Genomic DNA, 20,300 nt, shown 5'->3' on the forward strand with positions numbered 1-20,300 from the left:
TTTGGAACAAACACAAGTTATTATCTGCCGATTTTAATTAAAGTAAAGCGTGATAATTTATATAATAATTGAATGATAAGTACTACTCGTAATTACTGAAATGACCATGTATTGACGGTACATGTGTATAAACCTATCGTAGTTTATTCCTTAATTTCAAAATAAAACATGGAGATTATTTTAAAAATTTATTCACTGTTTCTTGAATTCACGGATTTATTAACACCGTGAATATAGCGAATATTAACACCGGGAGTTATTTTCCCCCTATACAGTACTTCCTCTGTCAAAAGCCAACAAGAGGATTTATCCACAATTTAATGGATTGTCTTCTAAGTTAAAAAAATATATTGTTCTGTTGTGTGTGAAGCTTGGAATCTTTAAAAAGCTCTTTAGCAGGATATTATGTTTTCCATAATCAATATTTATAGGTTACCATTACTTATTCATAGCAAATAACCTTTGTAAATATAGGCTATAATGACATTACCTATATTTCTTCGACGATTTTCTCTAATCATTGTCCATCTCTGTCACCTGTCTGGTTGGCATGGCAACACAGGTACACAAACAAATTGCTTGTATTAATGGATTATAATTCTATATTGAATACATGGATATGACATCTTCATCAGTATTTTGATGGCATTCTGATATGCTGGATATTTAATTTCTTGCTCTGTTGATTAACATCAGATTTTCATTTAACAGATGTGTGTTCTTTTATAATACAGGCACCAGGATCTTCCAAAATATAATTTTTCCTTCATTAATCATGTAAGTGAGGTTTTTCTTTTCTTCTTTTGTATGTCAGCTGCTCATGAAATGGTTATACACATTTCATTTCATATATGCTTCATTTGACACATGATTGTTTTGTTCACAGATAGGTATGCATTTCATTTTATCAGTTTTGCGGTTCAGTTGTGGTGAAATCATCCTGTTAAATGTTCAGAATAAGTTTTATCATTTAAATGAAGCAATGTATTATGCATAGCCCACATCATCTCCTTGTTACCTGGTGGCAACTTTACCTGTTACATAGCATTGTACCTGTATTACTTTGATATTGATTCTACAGTGACACAGTCATTTTCCAGTTCATTAGGTTAGGGGTATTCATTTCTTACAAGCTGTATCGTATGGTCTTTAATTCTGTAAATGATTAGTCCTAATACTATAAACATTATTGTTACAGTAGCATTTAGTTTTCTATCGATTGATCACAATTTTTTCTGCTTGTCAATCTTAGCTACTTTCAGTTTCTGCAGATTGATCAGATATCCTTATGGTTTTAGGGTTCAGATGCTTTAGTAGTACATGTGTGTATTTGCTATGGAACATTGTATGGAAAGGATGCATAAATTTGAGTGTTCAAAAAATTCAAGCATAAAAGCAGACTTGCAGTATTATCAAAATAAGCCTATTACTTCACATTTATGTCTTTATTGAGTGTACTTGATTAAATTAACCAAAATGAAATGCCTTTGAAGCCAGTAATACTTAATGAATTTTACCTTGTCAAAAAGGGTTTGCTAAAAGCATTTCTTATTTTGAAATGTAAATTTTTGTAAACATTGAAGTGATTAACATCTAAGCCATGCTTTGGATTGATTTTCTTCAAGCAGAGATAGCATAGAACTACCATTAAGTTTACCATTTTCAAACTCATACCTGTAGAATCATGAATTATACAACAAAAATGATTATAGTTGTATATTATATTTCAATAATTTCATTGTAATTATAATATGTAATGAATTACATTCAGTATTTCATGAAATATTCCTACTGATGTACATTCAAATGAGTTTGAAGGAATTGATATTCAATGTTACAGTACTAAATACCGTTGAACTTCAATATCTTGAACATGAATATCTTTAAAAACCTACAAGGAAATTAAGGAAGTTATTAGCAGGTTAAACCCCTTTTTTATGAATTCTCAGATATCTCAAAGTTTATAATTTGGGTCACCTCAAGTTTGATAGATATATCACAAAGTTTGTTGCACATAGAATACAGATATTCTGTTCAATGTATCTTTTTATGAACACATAGTCTTATACAAATGAGCTTTGTTATCTTGAACCCTGATATCTTGAATACCAGGGATATTTTGAAGTGGGTTTGTAGTCCCAACTACAGTGTACTCATTCCTATGTTTTTTTTATCCTTATTATCCCAGATCATTGGATATCTTGAAGTTTAATCTGGGTCCTGTTGATAGGAGATAAAAGGTTGGACTGTACATGTAACTATACATGTATATGTAATAGAAATTTCAATGTATCTAAACTTATTTGTCTTTGACAAATGTATTTTTAATATGGAGCAAAAAAAAAACCCAAACAAACAACTGCTGTATTCATGGTGAGAAAACTCGGCTAATAAACAGGATTTTATTAGCTATTGTGTTGAGAGCATTTTTATACAGGATGTAACTGTTAAACTGCCTGTGATTTACAGATAAGGAGAAAAGAATATTATTATGCTGTTATTTTTAGTTTTCTTGAATTCTTTTCATTGAATGTAGGTTGTCACTGTTTATGTCAGGAAGTAATGGTTGCTAAGGAATACATTTGTCAACAATGGAGTCTTGGTTGTGAGTTTGAAAAAAATCAATTTTTTGATCTCATAAGGGATCTGAAATTATTGGGCTGTGTTTATAGTGTTTGAAAAAGGTAATTGAATACACAGGGGAGATGGTATAGTCATTAAAATAAATGGGCTTCCAAGTATTGTTTTTTCTTCAAGGACCTAGAGCAAAATGTCAGAGCGAGTTTCAGCAAACAAAACCTAGAAAGAGGAAAATTTGCATAGGTTTTGATGTTCTGGAAATTTTTACACAAAGAAAGAGTTTTTATGCAGGGTTTTTAATACTGCATTTTTCTGCAATTGATTATGCAATTCTGCTCTAGCCTTTATTTGTTAAAGCAGAATGGAAAAAAAGTAAATTGAAAGAGAATAATACGAAGCAGCTAGACCATGATAACCATGCAAGATTTCACAATATGATTTTAAAGTGATTGTGCCACTATAGAATATAAAAATTTTATAAAGGCTTTATCTAATGTGGAAACACTTTGTTTACTGAATACCCAGTTGAATTGGCTGTGTTGAAAGATGTTGGCTCTTTTTCTGTTCCTGTAAATTTTCAATTAGCAGTGTACACAGAAGTGTGATATAAAGATATCTGGATCTATAGAGATCTATTCATGGTCTTTGTTAGAAGATCAGGCAAAGATTATAAAGAGAGGGGGTCAGCTGTGATGGGTTTACCTGTAATTTTTAGGATTCTGCTTGAAATTGCCCTGTAATACAAATTTCATCCTTCTGTTCATCTGTCTAATGCTGTCTATCTGTTAGTCAAACTTTTGTTGTGATGTAATAATTGCACCACATTCAATTTTGTTTACTTAAGTACTTTTAATTATTGTAAGAGAAAGGCACCTATATATTCTGGGGTCATGTCACTTTGTCTGTCTGTATGTTTGAATGTTTGAAGAAATGGTTTTCAAGAGACATCATACTTAGCACATTAAAACTTTACAATGAGAACAAGAAACTTAAAAGAATTTAGGTCATATCAAATTGTCTGTAAGTTTGTTAGAATGTTATTCAATGACACTTTTGTTTTGACACAGTTACCCAGCTTTCAATGTAACATTTTCAAATTTTACAGTGAAGAATTTACTGTACTGTAAAAGAAAGTTTGTTCGAAGTAGGAGTCATATCACTTTGTAAATCTGTATGTATGCAATCCTAAATGTATAGTAAGTACATTTGCCATTTTTCTTTAACAGTCCTGGCAAACAGGGCCTTTCTATGTCAGTTTCTAGTTCTGACCTAATTATGACATTTCTTTTTTTTATAGAATCAAATGAGATCAATTTATAATTTGTCCACATAAAAATTTGTACATATAGATAAGACATCTTCTTTTGATGGAACATTCATAAATTTTAAAGTCCCTACAGGTGAATATGAGACATTTCTCACTGTCATGATGTAATGAAAGCGGTCTAGATTTACAGGAAATAATTGAGATGTTAGTTCTAACTCCTTTGATGTTTTACTGATATTGAGATGATAAAACTTTATAACGATTGAAATTTAAAGTTAAATGCCTGACCCAATGAGCAGTGAGCCTTTCACAAAATAAATAAATAAAAGTTCCACCTCTTTAATCACTTTTTTTTAAAAGTCGTTTATTTAGTCTATCATTTATGAATTATTAATTTTATCAATAAAGAAATGCTTCATCTCTATAGCATATTTTGCAATGCTTTGTCCAGAAACAGGTTTGTGAGATATTGCATGAGCAGGATTGAAAGTTTAAATCCCGTCAAATTATGTACAAACTATTTAGATTATGGATTTTCTGTGAAACTTAGTATGTATTGAGTCAATGATTTAAAAAAAAAAGACTGGTTGGACCAGTTTTGCCTGTATTTATTAATAAGTGTGCTAAGCAACCTTATTTACTTAGATCAGCACAATGTTTGACTGAATAGAACTGTAGTGTGGCTCCCACTCGTTCCCTGATTAATTTGACCACAGGGTCTTCTTATTTGGACTTCACTTTCACGTGTTGATCGAGATCTCAAAATGTATAGACTCAAGGTATTTCATACAAGTATAGGTAAAGTTTTAAATGAAGAACTAAGAATTCTGCAATGTGCTTTACTTATTAGAATACTAGTTTACACCTACACAAGTGCCCAATCCTCAATATAAATGTATAGGCATGCAAGAATTATAAAATGAAATTAATTATTTTTATAAGAGTAAATTCTTGTTTTGATTAATCTTCTTACACATTTTTTGAATGACTAGAGCTTATAAAGCACTGTTATAGAGGATTATGTTTTTTACTCTCCGAAGCAAAGTTTCCGTTTTTGGACTTTAACAATAGGGATCAGACAGGGTTATAGGTTAAAACCCTTCATTCATTATATTTTTCTACCCAGTAATAGTTTTCTTTGTATGAGTTGTTGCTTATTATAGTTTATGTGAGCTATCAGTTTGATAATTTTTAGTTGACATGCCAATCATTTTTATATCATTCTTTAATTAATTAGTAGTGGATTGTTTATGAAATAATCAATCATTGATTTTATATTATTTATATTTAAAATTTTTTTTTTGATTTCAGGTTCAAGGCAAATTAACTGAAGGGATGTACAGACTTAGATAGTGAAAGTTATTTTTGGTTAAAATCCACATTCCGCAATCATGGCATGTGATATCAAGACTTTTGCCTTGAGGCAAGGTTCCTTCCTAATCCCAGTGCTATTAATTATTTTGCTATTTAATGGGATTTATTCACAAAGTAAGTAGTATGATATTCAATTTTTAAGAATTTTTTTTTCCTTAGTAAAATTTATAGAATAGTTGACTTTTGATTATAAAAACAGAATCTGAATTTATGCTTATTTTACCAATAATGATAATGAACTTGAATTTATTGTGATGAAAGTGTATATCTAGAAAGTATGTTACAATTTTTCTCCATTCTCTCTAATAATTGTTAATATTTGAATTATTAGATCTAATAGTTTTCCAATTTCAACTATACAGCTATTCCTGGTAACCCCACTATTGTTGGTGATTTTGAGAAGAATGAAGGAGAAACAGCAACACTGAGTTGTACGTCAGTCGGGGGTAATCCTCTCCCAACAGTGGAATGGTACAAGAACAATCAGCTGGTGGATCCAGGAAGCAGCAGCACGGGGAATGGTGATGGAGTGTATACAATTGGATCCACCTCTGTTACTTACAATAACTACACATTCACAGTGTCCAGATCAGACAACCTTGTCTCCTACATCTGTAGGGTGAAAAACTCAGTATTATCCAATAATCTTACTCGCTCATGGACAATTAGTGTTTATGGTTAGTTATTTATCTGGTATTATCTTTTTGCCTTGTAGGAATAACTTTCTAAGAATATGTCTTTTAAAATTCATATAAGCAATAATTTCACTAAAAATACAATGCACATCTGGTCTTTTTTTCTGATTTAGGTTGACATACATTTACAAGAAATAGATAGGAGAAATAGATAGGGGATTGTCAATTTGATTCTTTTCATATTTAAGTATCCTTTGCATAAAGTATGAAATGTTTGAGACTAAAGCCTTTTTTTTCAAATATTTTAATTGTAACTATTTTGATTTTAGTGCAAACTCAGCAACCTGTCATTACCGGTCCCGAGCCTGCGATCACCAATGCCCTTGATGCTGGATCTACTTACAAATATGTGTGTTCCGCAAGTAATGGTCGACCTGCCCCCCAAATCTTATGGAAACTCGGAACCTCTCTGTCAACTGCGGTTGAATTTCATCAAGGAATCTCGGAGAGCACCATCACAAATGCTGACAGCACACTGACCAAGACCAGCAACCTGAGCTGGGTCCCCATCACTGACGACAATGGAAAGAATCTCTATTGTGAGACAGTGCAAACCACCGCTGGTGGCAGCTCCACCAGAAAGTCCACCTTTGTACCAATTAATGTACAGCGTAAGTCAAAAATCCTAACCACGGATTGTGGTCTGATGTTCAAATGTACCAAATTCTTTTAACTGATGTATTATTATATATATGGTTCAGAAGGTAGTTGTATGGTTTGATGTGAAACTGGAAGGTGATTGATTTCAGTAATAATGGAGGTTTGTTTTGTTGATTAATCTATTACAGAGGTGCAAACGCAAGGTAAAAAGCTGTGGTATCTTTTTGTGCAGTCAGACACCCACTTTTGTAACAAGCTGTCCAAGTGTTCTTTAATAAATATCACAAGTCCCAATGTTTCTTCCTTTGCTTTTAAATTACATGTCCTTAGTTAAGCAGATGGGTAAAGAAAAAAACCCGAAAAAAGCACATACATGCACTGATATTTTTCAGATTACCCATCATGCTTTTCAGGGTACATATAGTATCTGCAATGAACACCGTATACACCAATCACTGGTGTACTCATCCAGTTTTATTTTTAGGAGAACACCCCGCTTGGTTCTTCTGACCTGTTTACATGTATAGCTCAGTTCCTTTACATTTAGAATAGTGGAAAGAAAAATCTTATAGTAGCTTAGAGTATAAATTAAAAAGAAATCTGAAAAGAAATGCACTCTACTTTACAGTATAATAGGTACAGTCTTGTAGTTAGAATAGCTGTGTATCTGGTGAGATTTTAAGTTTTTTCAGTGTCAGCATCTTTGGATTGTTTATACATGTACATGTATGTCTATCCATCTCCCATTCCGAGTTCTCAGTAATAGTTCTATTGATCTCGTGTTACATGTGTGATATTCAATTTTCCATTTTAAACATTTTCCTACCTTTCCAAACATGAATAGTGTGGATTTCTATTACCTGGGGTATATTGAATTTTAAAATGATTGATTAAATTAAAGTTAATGTACAGCCATTCATCAGTTGATGAACGTAATTGATTTTATTTCATCATCTTTCTGCTGTTTAGGCACAATCATGCAGGCCATGCCATTTCACTCCTTGTTCATGTTTACTTTGTGGTCTGTCACTGATCAACTTTGTTTCACAATTGTCCCTAACGTACAAGAGTACATAAAAATGTACATGTAAACACCTGCAAGACCATGACTTTTCATCTTCTGATTTAGATTTTTTTGTTTCTTTGATCATAATGACAGTAAGTATATGAAAATTTATCAAGCTATTATATACAATACTTTGTGGACATAAGTCTCATTATGATTTTTCAAATGGTATTGCTACAATATTAATAATTCTTGTACAGGAATATGCAAAGTTCTGTTTTGATAATTCATCAATTAATCTCCTTACTCACTAATGGTTAGAGCAATAATTGATTTTGTTGACAGGATCTTTTTTAAATTTAAAATTCAATGTTTTAGACCCATTGAAAATTGAACGAGTATGCAAACATGAACTATTAAATTTGTTTGCCTTTGTAGAAACACCCCTCCTTCAGGTTGGCAGCGCTTTTTACACGACTCAGGTGGGGGGATCAGTGACCTTGGCCTGCACTGTCCTGGCAGCAACCCCGGCTGTCACTGACGTTTTCTGGTCAAGGCTGGTTAATGGCGTCTATACCAGGATCAGTATTGACAACATTCGATTTTTCGGAGCCACCACTTCCAATGCTAATTTGACCATTAATAGTGTGGCTCTAACTGATGCAACAAGCTACAGGTGCTCAGCAACGAATGCGGCAGGAACAGGCACCAGCTCAGCAACCACACTTTCTGTATCAGGAAGTATGTTTCTTATTTCTCATAAATTCTTATATAAAACTAAAATGAATTTTTATCATGATGTTTTATTAGTGAAAGAATATTTACAGGTATATGAAATGCCAACAACTTTGATCACATTTTTCACACTGTTCACATTTTTATCCCATGCATTGTCTGATAACTTGATCACACTGCCCCCTGACACAGAGCATTAACCTTTTGACATAGAGGAATAATGCCATGTGTTTAATGGGTGGCATCAGATGTGCTTGAAGCGTAAATCTGGCATGAGGTGGCTAATGCCATGTTGTGCAATTTATAGATTTTTTACTCCACCTCATGTTGATTATCAACCATTATTGTTGAGAACTAATAGCTGATAATCACAGATCTGCTTCAATGCAATAGGGGAAACTGGTACACATAATATTTACTGTTCCTCAAACATCTTTGTTTATATGATATTTTGAATGTCTTTGTTGTAAAAATATATAACAGAAATAATTAGATATTTTCATTTTCAGGGTATTTTAAAATTCAAATATGTACATATTTGTGTTAGTTATTTTTAACACAGTAGCTTCCATGATATGTAATTTAGATCTATAAATACTTAGTATGTCATTTTAACTTTATGCCAAGAATTTGCAAGATTTTTTTCTAGTGAGCCAGCAAATGTCACATGACAGTCATGTGACTGTAGTCATACCCTAGTGTGCTGTAAAGGCACAAGGTAGGTGACAAACTGTAGCTGGAACTCACCGTGTGTTGTACGTGGCTTTATGTGCAGACATGTAACTTTTATACCTCTAGCTTTATGTAGAATTCTTACAACATAGCTTATTGGCTTAAGACATCTAGCAGTAACTTTTGGTTTTGGTATAAACAAACCTTTTTCAGCTTTTATTTTTCTTTCATTTTATTTTTAAATCATCTTTTCTGGCAATGGTTTACATTAGATGAACCTCTAGACTTGTTGCATTCTTTTAAAAAGAGCTGATTTTTAGTACATTTTTTTCTGTGAGAAAGAAATGTGTGTGTTTGCTGAGTAAATTGTATACCTCCCTGTATATGTATCTACACTGATAGGAACAAATTATACAACATTTCTATACTATAAGAAGAGAATATTATGAATGCTGTCAAATTGAAAACATAACCAGGATTTTTTTCTCAAAGTTACTTAAGGCACATGGTTTGAAGAATACTATAAAAAAGATTTCCTGCTGTTACCTTTCTGGATGAAGCCCCCCTCTCATTGGTCATTTCATAAGCTATCTGACCTAGCAGAAATTGTCCTCAAATTATTGGGATGGTAAACGTAAGGTATAATGTAGAAATGGAAGGAAATTTATATGGAATTAATGAGAATATCCGTCTTTGTTACATGTAGGTGAGTCCGTGAGAATAGAAAGACAGGCTTCCTCCTCCATAAATATCATTCTGGACTCTACGTTTTATGCTGTTCAGGTGGGCCAGTCTGTTACACTGCAGTGCACTGTGATAGCTATACCCTTCCAGACCTCAATCTCCTGGCAGTATATAAAAAACGGTCAGGTCGAGACCATAGATGTACTGGGAAACCCCCAAAAGTACGGGGGTGCCAATGTGACATTTCCATCACTTATCATAAAAACAGCAGAAATTTCTGACAGTGGTTCGTACACTTGTACAGCTGTTAATGCTGGTGCTAGCAAAACCAGTGAACAGATTTCCCTGGACATTACTGGGAGTGAGTAGAGTTATCTCCCCTCACGAAGCACATTCCCTTAGAATGACGTGTATTGTGCAGTGCATCAAATTTCCTTTTCCCCATATTTTAGAATAATTACATGTACTCTCTCATACCCTCTCTGACAATTTGAAGTGCTGTGGATTGAATGTTACTTAAACACAGTATGCAGTGGAATGTATATCTATCGCAATTCTTTTCTGCTTGTTGCTTCTTGTAGTGCATGTTAATACAATGTACGTCTTAGTTCTATACTCAAGAAACACACCCATTTCTCTCAGAACTAAAGTGGAAAAAAATTTGGATCGTGTATTTTAGTTGTGATCTGAGGACTATAATTGCATATTCTGCAACATTGTGAATTTTCTTTGTCATTATTTCAGCCATTCTGCTAGTTGTAATGAAAAAAAGATATTTTACAGTATATAATAAATTGAAAACAGGATTTATGATGTTAAATATTCAAAATGAAAAGCTAAGCTACACTTAAGTAATTAATTGTGTTTTCAAGGAATACTTTCACAATATAAATCTAAACCAGCACTCTAGTGTCTTGTCAGTGTACTGTTTTCTTGCTTTAGTTTCTTCAGATAAAATCACAATAACTTTATGTTATGGTAGCATTAGATAGCTAGTTTATGAATAAATGAAATTTTCATTTAAATATTTTACATTATTTATTCAAATTTATGAAAAATGTGTTTGAATCAGATATAAAACAGAACAGGTTAATTTTCAATTTTCAGTCTATAAAACATTCTTACCAGTTTTATGTATAAGATCTCATTTAACCCCCAATTCTTTATTAATACTGCAGTATTTTTTGTTTTGCATGTAATTAATGGTTAGTAAAACAAAGTATAACTTCTGATTGCAGGTGCCCCGTTAGTACAGATAGACCAGGACAAGTACCCTAGTACTAGTGGTAACACAGTTACCCTGGTGTGTGATGTCTACTCCAGCCTCAGCGTCTCCCGCGTCTACTGGGAGAGGGAGGTCGGGGGTCAGTTTACGGCCATTGATGTGGCGGGGAATCCCAGTAAATATGGGGGAGTGACCATCTCCTCCCCCTCCCTGGTGGTGAAAAGCGTGACTACCAGTGATGCTGGAAGGTACCGCTGTGTAGCAATAAATATAGCAGGAACGGGGCAGGACACTACTGTTCTAGAAATACAAGGAAGTGAGTGGAGCCTTTTATTTAAATTCAGCTCTAAAGAAAGAAGTCTTTTAACTTGTTTAGTTAATTTATTTTAGTGGGATATTTATGGACATTTTTGATGCCATGTTTTGTTTTATAGATCTGCCTCGTGTAACAATTGAGAAGGACTCCTACTCTGTCAATGAGGGCAATGCCGTGACATTGGCCTGCACAGTTCTATCTTCCACTTCCACAAATATAATTGACGTATCATGGCAAACCATCGAAAACGGTGTCAGTAGAACACTAAATGTCAACGACCCAAGTAAATATGCTGGAGCCTCCATAAGTAACCCCTCCCTTACCATATTTAATGCAGAAATATCAGATAATGGACAGTACAGGTGCACTGCTACTAACACAGTTGGGACGGGAGAGAGTGCCATTACGACCCTGAAAGTCATTGCGAAGCCTTCATTCAGAATCAGTCAGAGCTCCTACTCGGTTAATTATGGCAGCAATGTCACTCTCCAGGTCACCATATCATCACCAGATGCACAGATTCTGGCCATCAACTGGCAGCACACCACAAAGGCAGGGATCACCAACTACATCCTGACGGGGGGTGGTAGATACAGCGGGGCCATCATCGGATCCCCCAGCCTGAGGATCTCCTCCGTTACATTCTCTGATGAAGGAACCTATCGCTGCCTTGTCACCAGTTCTGCAGGATCTACCACAAGTGGACCGATCTCTTTAACCGTCATAGGAAGTAAGAACTACTTATGTGTATTGAGAAGCATAATTATCCAAATCAAAATTTACTCAAAACTTTTGAATGCTATACATGTAAAATCTAAAATTTGAATCAGTAGTCTGATTTTCAAAAAAATTTCAATTTCTTTAATTCTATATTTTCCATTTATTTAGCTGTTCCCTCTGTGGTGATTGGCTCAGGTTCTGCCATTGTATTTGGTGGAAACGTCTCGATAAGCTGCTCCATTTCATCCAATCCTATTGAACAATCTGTATCATGGCAGAAAACTGTGAATGGAGCTACTACAACTCTGAACATCATTGGAAACCCCAGATATGAGGGTGGCACCCTCTCCAACCCCTCCCTGACCATCTACAATGTCAATCTGGGGGACAGTGGGGAGTATAGATGTCTGGCCACCAATATTGTAGGAACAGGTCAGAGTGGGCCTGCAATGATAGACGTCACCGGAGGTAAATTAATTAGTTTATTTAATTCAAGATATTTTTAATAGGAATGAAACTTAATTTATACCAAATTGATTTTAAACCAATTCTTATTTTTATTCAATGTTATATTCTTGAATCCGAAGAAAAGATTTTTATTTATATCATTACATTTGAATACAATTTTACACATTATTATTTTAGGTGTTCCAGCTGTTACTATTGGTTCTGGATCCACCGTGTACGTGGGTGATGATGTCACAATATCTTGTTTCGTGTCAGGAACACCTGCTGTTACCTCTGTTTCATGGGAGCAAACCATCAATTCTACCACAACCGCCGTGAACGTAAACGATCTCACAAAGTACTCTGGTGGTACCGTGGCAACACCCAGTCTTACCATAAAAAATGTCAACAAAGCCAACGAAGGCAGCTATCGATGCCGAGCAACGAACCTGATAGGAACAGGTCAAAGTGTCACCTCAGCATTTATAAGTGTGATTGGAGGTATTGAAAATGCTCAGAAGTTGAAAAATCTCTTGTTTTTAAATTATACAGGTTTAAAAAAAAGTTTTTGCCATATAATGCTATGTAACTGTGTTCTTCTATTGTAAGGTCTTCCTGTGACCCTGATTGGACCAGATGTCAGTGTTACCGTTGGCAACCAAGCAACAATCACCTGCTCAGTATCAGGGTATCCACTTAGCACAAGCATTGCTTGGCACAAAATAGCCAATGGAGTCCGAACCGAAATAGACACCTCACAGACTCGGTTCAGTGGAGGAACCATCTCCACCCCTTCCCTCACCATTAGTCCAGTGGAAAGTTCAGATGAAGGCGATTACCAGTGTACTGCCACCAACATACTGGGGACCAGTCCAAGTGGAACCGCTTATTTAGATGTATTGGGCAGTAAGTGAAGTTGTAGGGTCATATGCAGTGTTGTCTTAAATGGCTATCCAAAAAGTTAAAAACGGTTTTTTGTAGAATGTGTAATATGTAGAACATTTTAGGGATTTCCTGAAATATATTACATGTTTTAGTATTTCAGCTTATTTAAAGTTAAACAGTTTGGGTGCAAAAAATCAACTGCAGGATAAATTCTTAAAATAGTTTATAAATATAGCAATTTGCATGACTCTCACTGAAAAACCATGCATGTATGCACAGACTATTTGCACAATACATACAAAATTTATATTTCTTTTCTTCAAAAACACAAAAGCATTGTACATATCTCAAGCATGTCAACTGAGCAACTACTTTGTTTTCAAGAAACAACATAAATTTAAAAAGTTAATCTAAAAATTAAATATCAATTGAACAAAAAACATCATATTGATTTCTTTTTTCAAATTTTCCTGTAAATACCCTGTAATTGATTATAGTTTGAACATTTTAACTTCATGGCACTTTTTTCTCCTTTCTCCTCCTAGGTATTCCCTCAGTAGAAATCCCCAGTTTTTCCTATACTGTTGCCTTTGGTTCCCAGATTCGACTCCAGTGTGTGGTCAATTCTATCCCCCCCGCCACCAGCATTCGCTGGCTCAAAACCTACCAAGGCGTGACCTCCGCTGTCACTCTCAACCCCTCCAAGTACAGCGGGGGGACAATAAGTGATCCTTCATTGAGAATTTTTAATGCTGAGTTGTCTGATGAAGCTACCTATGTGTGCTCTGCTACTAACATCGTAGGAACCGGCACCAGTCGGGAAATGACCTTGAGTGTTGTTGTGTGTAAGTATGCTATTACTAATTATAGTAACAGTATCATTGTCCACTAAAGCTAACAGAGTAACAGTTATTAACTTGTGTCAGGATTTCATATCTTCATAATTTCATTTTTTTTAATGAAAATACATTATAATCTTATGAATTTGTTGTTTTGAAGGTTCGTGAGAGAACACACGTATGTTCATTAGTATGGCAGCTACATGTACCATGCTTTCTTTTATTCCTTACTTCATTTTATTTTTGTATATAATCCTAGCTTTATTTTATTCATGTATCACTCCTTTCCAGTCCTTATACTTTCACATTCTCTATTATTATTTCTTTTAAAACTTTCATAAACTATTATTCAATACTTCATCTTTTTCTCTCGGCTTGATGTTGTAATCTTGCATCCATATATAAAAGTCTCTGAATGTATTTCTAACAAACATAGTCCTGTAATTCATAGAACTAAAATAAAGGGGGGGGTGTTAACTCAGAGGAGAACCTCTCCACAAATGGCATGATATCAGAAGGAATCCTGCCTTTTGTAGGAGAGAAATTATCAGCATGGGTGTATATATGTGAAGCTGGTGTGATATGTGAATCAAGTGTCTAGAAATAAAGTCTTAACAGGTTCAATAATGGTGCGTTGCCTTTCTATTTTTAGCTTTGCCTACAGTCCAGGTTGGATCCTCTGCCTACACGGGGATCAATGGAGGATCAGTCACCCTTGTGTGTTCCATCATCAGCTCTAACCCCACGGCAACTTCTGTCATCTGGGAGAAGGACATTAACGGGAACCCCACCAGTGTCCAGAGCTTCATGGGGACGCGGGTCTCAGGAGGGACAGTGAGTCAGCCATCCCTCACGATTTCCTCCCTGACGGGCGGTGACACGGGGACATACTACTGCTCTGCTAGAAATAGCGTTGGAACCGGGTCACGATCTACCACTACACTCACTGTACAAAGTAAGTCAAAGGTTAATGGTGAACTTGATCTCTTTAAAGTTTTACTCAATATATTTTAAATTTTGAAATAGAATAAAGAACCTTTTGAATGTTGTGATAGATTTTTATTAAGCTTATACTTATTGTTCTTAGAATTTGTGAATTTTAATGTTTTGAACTTCATTTGTTCAATATAGAATTAGGTATTTTATTTCATATGACTTTGATAGTTTTGTCTTTGGTAGTTTAAATTTGCTCCATTTTATATGGAAAATAATGTAATATAGATATGATAGAGTAATGGTATTTAGAACTAGGTTTTGACGTCAGTTGTAATAAGCTTGTATCATGCCTGGTGATTGGTTCCTTTAGCCACGCCTGAGATCACAGTAGGTCAGACCTCTTACGAGGTGGTAGTGGGAAGCAGTGTGACCTTGACCTGCACAATAAGTTCATCACCCCAGGCAACATCAGTGACCTGGAAAAGAAGTGTAGGTGGAGCAACACTAATTATAGATGCAGGCAGTAGCCGATACTCAGGGGGTACTGTAAGTTCCCCGTCCCTTGTGATAAAAAATGCCACCCTCTCAGATGCTGGCCAGTATGTCATCACAGTCACTAACGATGCGGGCGTCCAGTCAGGGCCCACTATTGACCTGACTGTCCGCAGTAGTAAGTTGAAATCTATGTGGAGCCTTCTGAAGCACAATCCACATGAAACTCCACTTTCCAGTTCACTTGTGATGACCTGTGTTGTTTATCTGATGGATTTTGCTAATCATTTCACTCAGTACAGGTCCTCACCATATCTTCCACACTGTGTGATTTTCAGATCAAAACCTAAAAGGTCATCCTTTAATTTCATGACATATCATTTGTTCACTTTACACATAAAACAAGGGTCCTATCATCAAGATTTGAATGTGTAGGCAGTCTACAATTGGAATGTATTTTTGATGATATTTGCAGTGATTTGTCAGATGATTATTTTTCTGCATTTTTACAAAGGAATAAAAATCATTAAAGATAAAAAAAAAAGCTGACAAATAAATAGTAAACTTTCTTTAAATCGACAAGGAAAAGTAAGGTATTTATCTGTCCAATACTCTGAGGACCACAAAGATATCTCTATACAGTATCATAGGGAGGTATTGATTATGATATCATTACCCCCATTATGTTCTTTAAACTGTTGGCTTAAACTTTTATTTACTTTGCATAGTAAAATCTTTTCTTATTACTGAGTTAGAACTGTCCAGTAGATCACAGTTTTCCCTTAGCTTAAATATTACGTAACCACACAGAACTGAAAAGTTAACATCAAGTGTTCAGATAAAATCTGTTTTATCAGTAAAAATTATATCTTTTACACACTCTAGATCGTCCAACCATCACCTTGCCTCAGTCCACTTATAACATCAATTTTGGACAAGATGTCACCTTAGTATGCAATGTGACCTCTGACACGACCTTGACCTCTGTAGTATGGAGGAAGTACAATAATGGTGTACCCACTAACATGGTGGTTACTGGCTTATCACGTTACAGTGGGGGCACCACTCAGACCCCAAGTCTTACCATAAGAGCACTCGTGTTTAATGACTCGGGAATTTACGATTGTTCAGCTACCAATTTCGCAGGAACTAGTGTCAGTGGTCAGATAACTCTAAATGTTAGAGGAAGTACGTGAGCACATTCTTCATTTATAGAGAAAAGTAGCTTTTTTGGCATGCGTTATAAACAGCTAATTTTTAAGCTTTGATACATGTACTTATATTGTTTCATTATTAGCTTTTTAATAATCAAACATCAGTGATATATTTTTTAAAAAATTTTTTTCCAGTTAGAGTAGTTTTGGGAAGGGGATTCTTTTTGAAAATCATCTATTAACTTTTTTAATACATATTTCTATAACACATCATAAAAATTTAAACAACTTCAGTCATTCATAATCATTTGACTGTGTGCATTATTTATTTATAAAAAATTCTGCTTTTTCATTTTTTCACAATTAAAACAAAGATTAGATCATCAAACTTTTATTAAACATCATTCTCCTAACTCTAATGCAGAAAATCACATTAATTAATTTTTTTTGTTTTTGTTTATTTAATTTTTTTTACCAGACAATATAGTAGTGTTGTGTTTATTTTTAAAAAATGCACAAGTGAAATCTACACAAATAAAATACAGTTAGATTAAAAAATCATATCTGTAATCATTTCAGAGTTCATTGTAGTGGCACATTGTTTAATCAATCTCACTGCTTCTTAACTTTCTTTTGTTTGCAGTCATTTTCTTAAAAATTAATTTGTTGTTGTAAATTTTTAGAAGTTTTTCTTTCATCGCTGTTGTTTGAATACTACAATTTTGAAATATTAAAATATAGCTTTCTAAATAAAGAGGAAATAATTAATGGATAACAAAGTTTCATTTTCTATAAGATTTTAAAAAGAAAATATTTAAAGGTACATTGTAATTGTAAATTTGAAAGTAAATATAAAAAAGAAATATTATTAAAAACTTATTGTGTGCTTTTCTGTAGTATAGTAGAAGTAGATATGTATATTCTCTGGCACATTGCCAGTGGAGCTTGGTATACTGATTTCTCTCCCCTTCTTTCTGACAGCTGTTCCTAGCGTAAACATTCCGCAGACCAGTTACAGTGTAACGTATGGAGGTTCAATCACTCTCCAGTGTATCGTAAACTCCAATCCATTCCAAAGCGAGGTGGAATGGCAGCGCATCGCTAGCGGCGTGTCCACCACCATCAATGTGGCGTCTGAACCGCGATACAGTGGTAGTTCTCCAAACACACCATCACTGACCATAACCGGGGCCGTTAGTGGTGATGCAGGGGTATATGTGTGCTCTGCCACAAATGATGCCGGGAAGGGTGTGAGTGGGCAGACAGTATTAAGTGTAATAGGAAGTGAGTACAGTGATAAGGTTTTATTTAAGACAGAAAATGACAAATTTTTCTTCTTTTATCTGGAAAAGGTGATATTATGTGTACTTGAAAAATGTTCTTTCATTTAGGCACATATTTTCATACACAAGAATATATGCATGAATCACTGAAATGTTGCATAGCACAGGCTGATTCACATGTAGAAATTAAAAGTTGAAATGTTCAGTAACTTAAGTCACTGCATATTTCAACTTTTATAGTAACCCTACCAATTAATTGAATTGTAAAATTGGTAGTCATGTATTAATGCTTTCACAGTCTTGTTTCTATTAAGGCGCTTCTTGCTAGCTTGCAGCTGAACATGTTTAACTCCATAATGCTTTCAATGTCCAAGGCTATGCGCTTTAATGTATTTGTCAAGGTGTTGTGTGTTCTAAGTTGTTGTCTTGTTCAAGTTGTAATGTTATGGTTAATGTAAATTGTCTATTCAGACTTGGCTCAGGTCCGGATCACAGAGTCTCGGTACTCCGTCCTGTATGGAGGATCAGTGTACATGGAGTGTACAGTACAGAATGCATTACCACCAGTTACCACGGTGAGGTGGTACAAAGGGACAAGTCTCAATAACATTAATACGTCTATCGATGTCACGGCTTCTAAGTTCTCAGGCGGAGTGTTAAGCAATCCCTCCCTAAATATAACTAATGTCATTCCCTCAGATGAAGGGTACTACTCATGTAATGCCACAAATCTAGTTGGAATTGCCTCTGCCACAACGTTCCTAGATGTTTTTGGTGGTATGTCATTTTTAAATTGTACTAGCCATTATTCAAATTATATAGATAGTTATGGGAAATTCCTTGGATATTTTTCTGATCATTTTTCTACCAATATATCTTTATAAATTCCCTTATCTGGGTAACTACTGGGTATCCTTATTTGTAAAGTTCAGCTTCATTATAGCTTTGATTTTTCCTTTTAATTCTTTGTATGTTTTGCCGTTTCTTTTACCTATAGATCTGCCCTCTGTAATTTTGGGTAATACCTCCTACACTGTGATGGTGGGTGATCCTGTCACATTAAACTGTGACTATAACTCCTCCCCCTCTCCCAATACCATCACATGGCAGCGTATACTAAACGCTCAGTCCTCCAACATTAATGTTCTTGATTCTCGCTACGGAGGGGGAACTATTGTCGCCCCTTACCTCACTATTCATACCACCCTCCTTTCTGATGCGGGGGTCTACACTTGCTCGGTGACCAACCAGGTCGGCACCTCGACGAGCCAACCCATCTTTCTCTTTGTCAATGGCAGTGAGTATGATGAATGCAGTGCTTGCAGATTTTGAAGACTGAGCATTTTCGGCTTATGGAGTGGATGGATTTCAATTTTTTTTTAAATATTAACTTTCAGACTCGCCTCATTTGCCATTTATTTCATCATATTACATAAAGGGTGAATAGTGATGAAAGCAATCCTGGTTTAAAATTAGGAGAGAAAATTAACACTTAACTCATTTTACATTAATGAGATAAACTTTGTCAGGAACATGGTATCATCTTATGATGCAGGAGTGCATATGATAAACCCATCTCTTCATATCATCCCACATTGAAGAGGTTTTGGGAAAATTGTTTCCTTGTTTGACTTTACTAAAAGACTTGTGGAATCTTGTGAGATTTGTTGATATCTTATTATACCATCTTTCATCATCTGTTCAATATAATATCAATATCTTGGAGGACACATATTTCAGAGTGAAGTGTCTTTTGTTGTGGCTCTGCATGCTGTTAACAAAGCATGTCATGGAATAGATGCATGAGAATAGATGCATGTTCATATATATAATCATAATGAAATAACCAGATACAAAAATATTTTCAAATTCTAATTTTATTTTCCTCTTTTTGGATTTATTTGTTAGCAAAATAATTTTAAAATGCTATTCAGTGCAATTAGTTCAGATTCAAAAACAAAGAAATGAGAAATAGACTTATGCTAATAATTTAAAGCTTTGTTTGTGGATTTTAATCATTTTCATACAAGTTTTATCTTTTTTTGACTTTAAATGATATCACTTTAGGCATTCCATCAGTTTCCATTCCACAAAGCACATACAGTGTAAATTTTGGAGATCCCATCACTATTCCATGTAATGTCACGGCCATTCCCATAGCAACCAATATGTCATGGGTCAAAACAAGCAATGGGGTCAGTGTTACGCTTGACCCAGCTGCTCAACCAAGCAAATACTCAGGGGCTACTTTGTCAAACCCTAACTTGACCATAAGTAGCACTGATTTAACTGATGAAGGGAACTATGTTTGCTCAGCTAGTAATATTGTGGGCACAGGAAGTAGTAATTCGGCCCTCCTGGATGTGATAGGTGGTAAGTGCCATGTGGTT

General features: G+C 34.8%; 2 protein-coding genes across 23 annotated transcripts in view; both read left to right on the forward strand.

The window, feature by feature from the left end:
- The window catches only part of LOC134264741 (roundabout homolog 1-like), a 41,807-nt gene extending 21,769 nt beyond the window's left edge, over window positions 1-20,038 (forward strand). The window contains exons 6-7 of the mRNA XM_062747029.1: window positions 18,382-18,687; window positions 18,908-20,038. Coding sequence (XP_062603013.1) covers window positions 18,382-18,687; window positions 18,908-19,242 — 641 coding nt within the window. The 3' untranslated portion in view covers window positions 19,243-20,038. The remainder of the gene's footprint in view (window positions 1-18,381; window positions 18,688-18,907) is intronic.
- The window catches only part of LOC134264738 (hemicentin-1-like), a 52,524-nt gene that overhangs the window by 4,697 nt on the left and 27,527 nt on the right, over window positions 1-20,300 (forward strand). For 19 of the 22 annotated variants that reach the window (XM_062747008.1, XM_062747007.1, XM_062747006.1 and 16 more), the window contains exons 2-14: window positions 5,159-5,335; window positions 5,584-5,898; window positions 6,186-6,527; window positions 7,961-8,263; window positions 10,852-11,154; window positions 11,273-11,884; window positions 12,043-12,342; window positions 12,520-12,822; window positions 12,931-13,227; window positions 13,752-14,051; window positions 14,698-15,000; window positions 16,359-16,661; window positions 17,609-17,911. In XM_062747008.1, the coding sequence (XP_062602992.1) occupies window positions 5,239-5,335; window positions 5,584-5,898; window positions 6,186-6,527; window positions 7,961-8,263; window positions 10,852-11,154; window positions 11,273-11,884; window positions 12,043-12,342; window positions 12,520-12,822; window positions 12,931-13,227; window positions 13,752-14,051; window positions 14,698-15,000; window positions 16,359-16,661; window positions 17,609-17,911 (4,081 nt within the window). In that variant the 5' untranslated portion in view covers window positions 5,159-5,238. The remainder of the gene's footprint in view (window positions 1-5,158; window positions 5,336-5,583; window positions 5,899-6,185; window positions 6,528-7,960; window positions 8,264-10,851; window positions 11,155-11,272; window positions 11,885-12,042; window positions 12,343-12,519; window positions 12,823-12,930; window positions 13,228-13,751; window positions 14,052-14,697; window positions 15,001-16,358; window positions 16,662-17,608; window positions 17,912-20,300) is intronic. The other 3 variants (XM_062747021.1, XM_062747025.1, XM_062747028.1) reach the window with 3 other exon arrangements.

This window comes from Saccostrea cucullata, unplaced genomic scaffold (assembly GCF_032062105.1).
Source record: "Saccostrea cucullata isolate Sc308-1 unplaced genomic scaffold, CSIRO_AGI_Scuc_v1 ctg316, whole genome shotgun sequence".
NCBI lineage: Eukaryota > Metazoa > Mollusca > Bivalvia > Ostreida > Ostreidae > Saccostrea > Saccostrea cuccullata.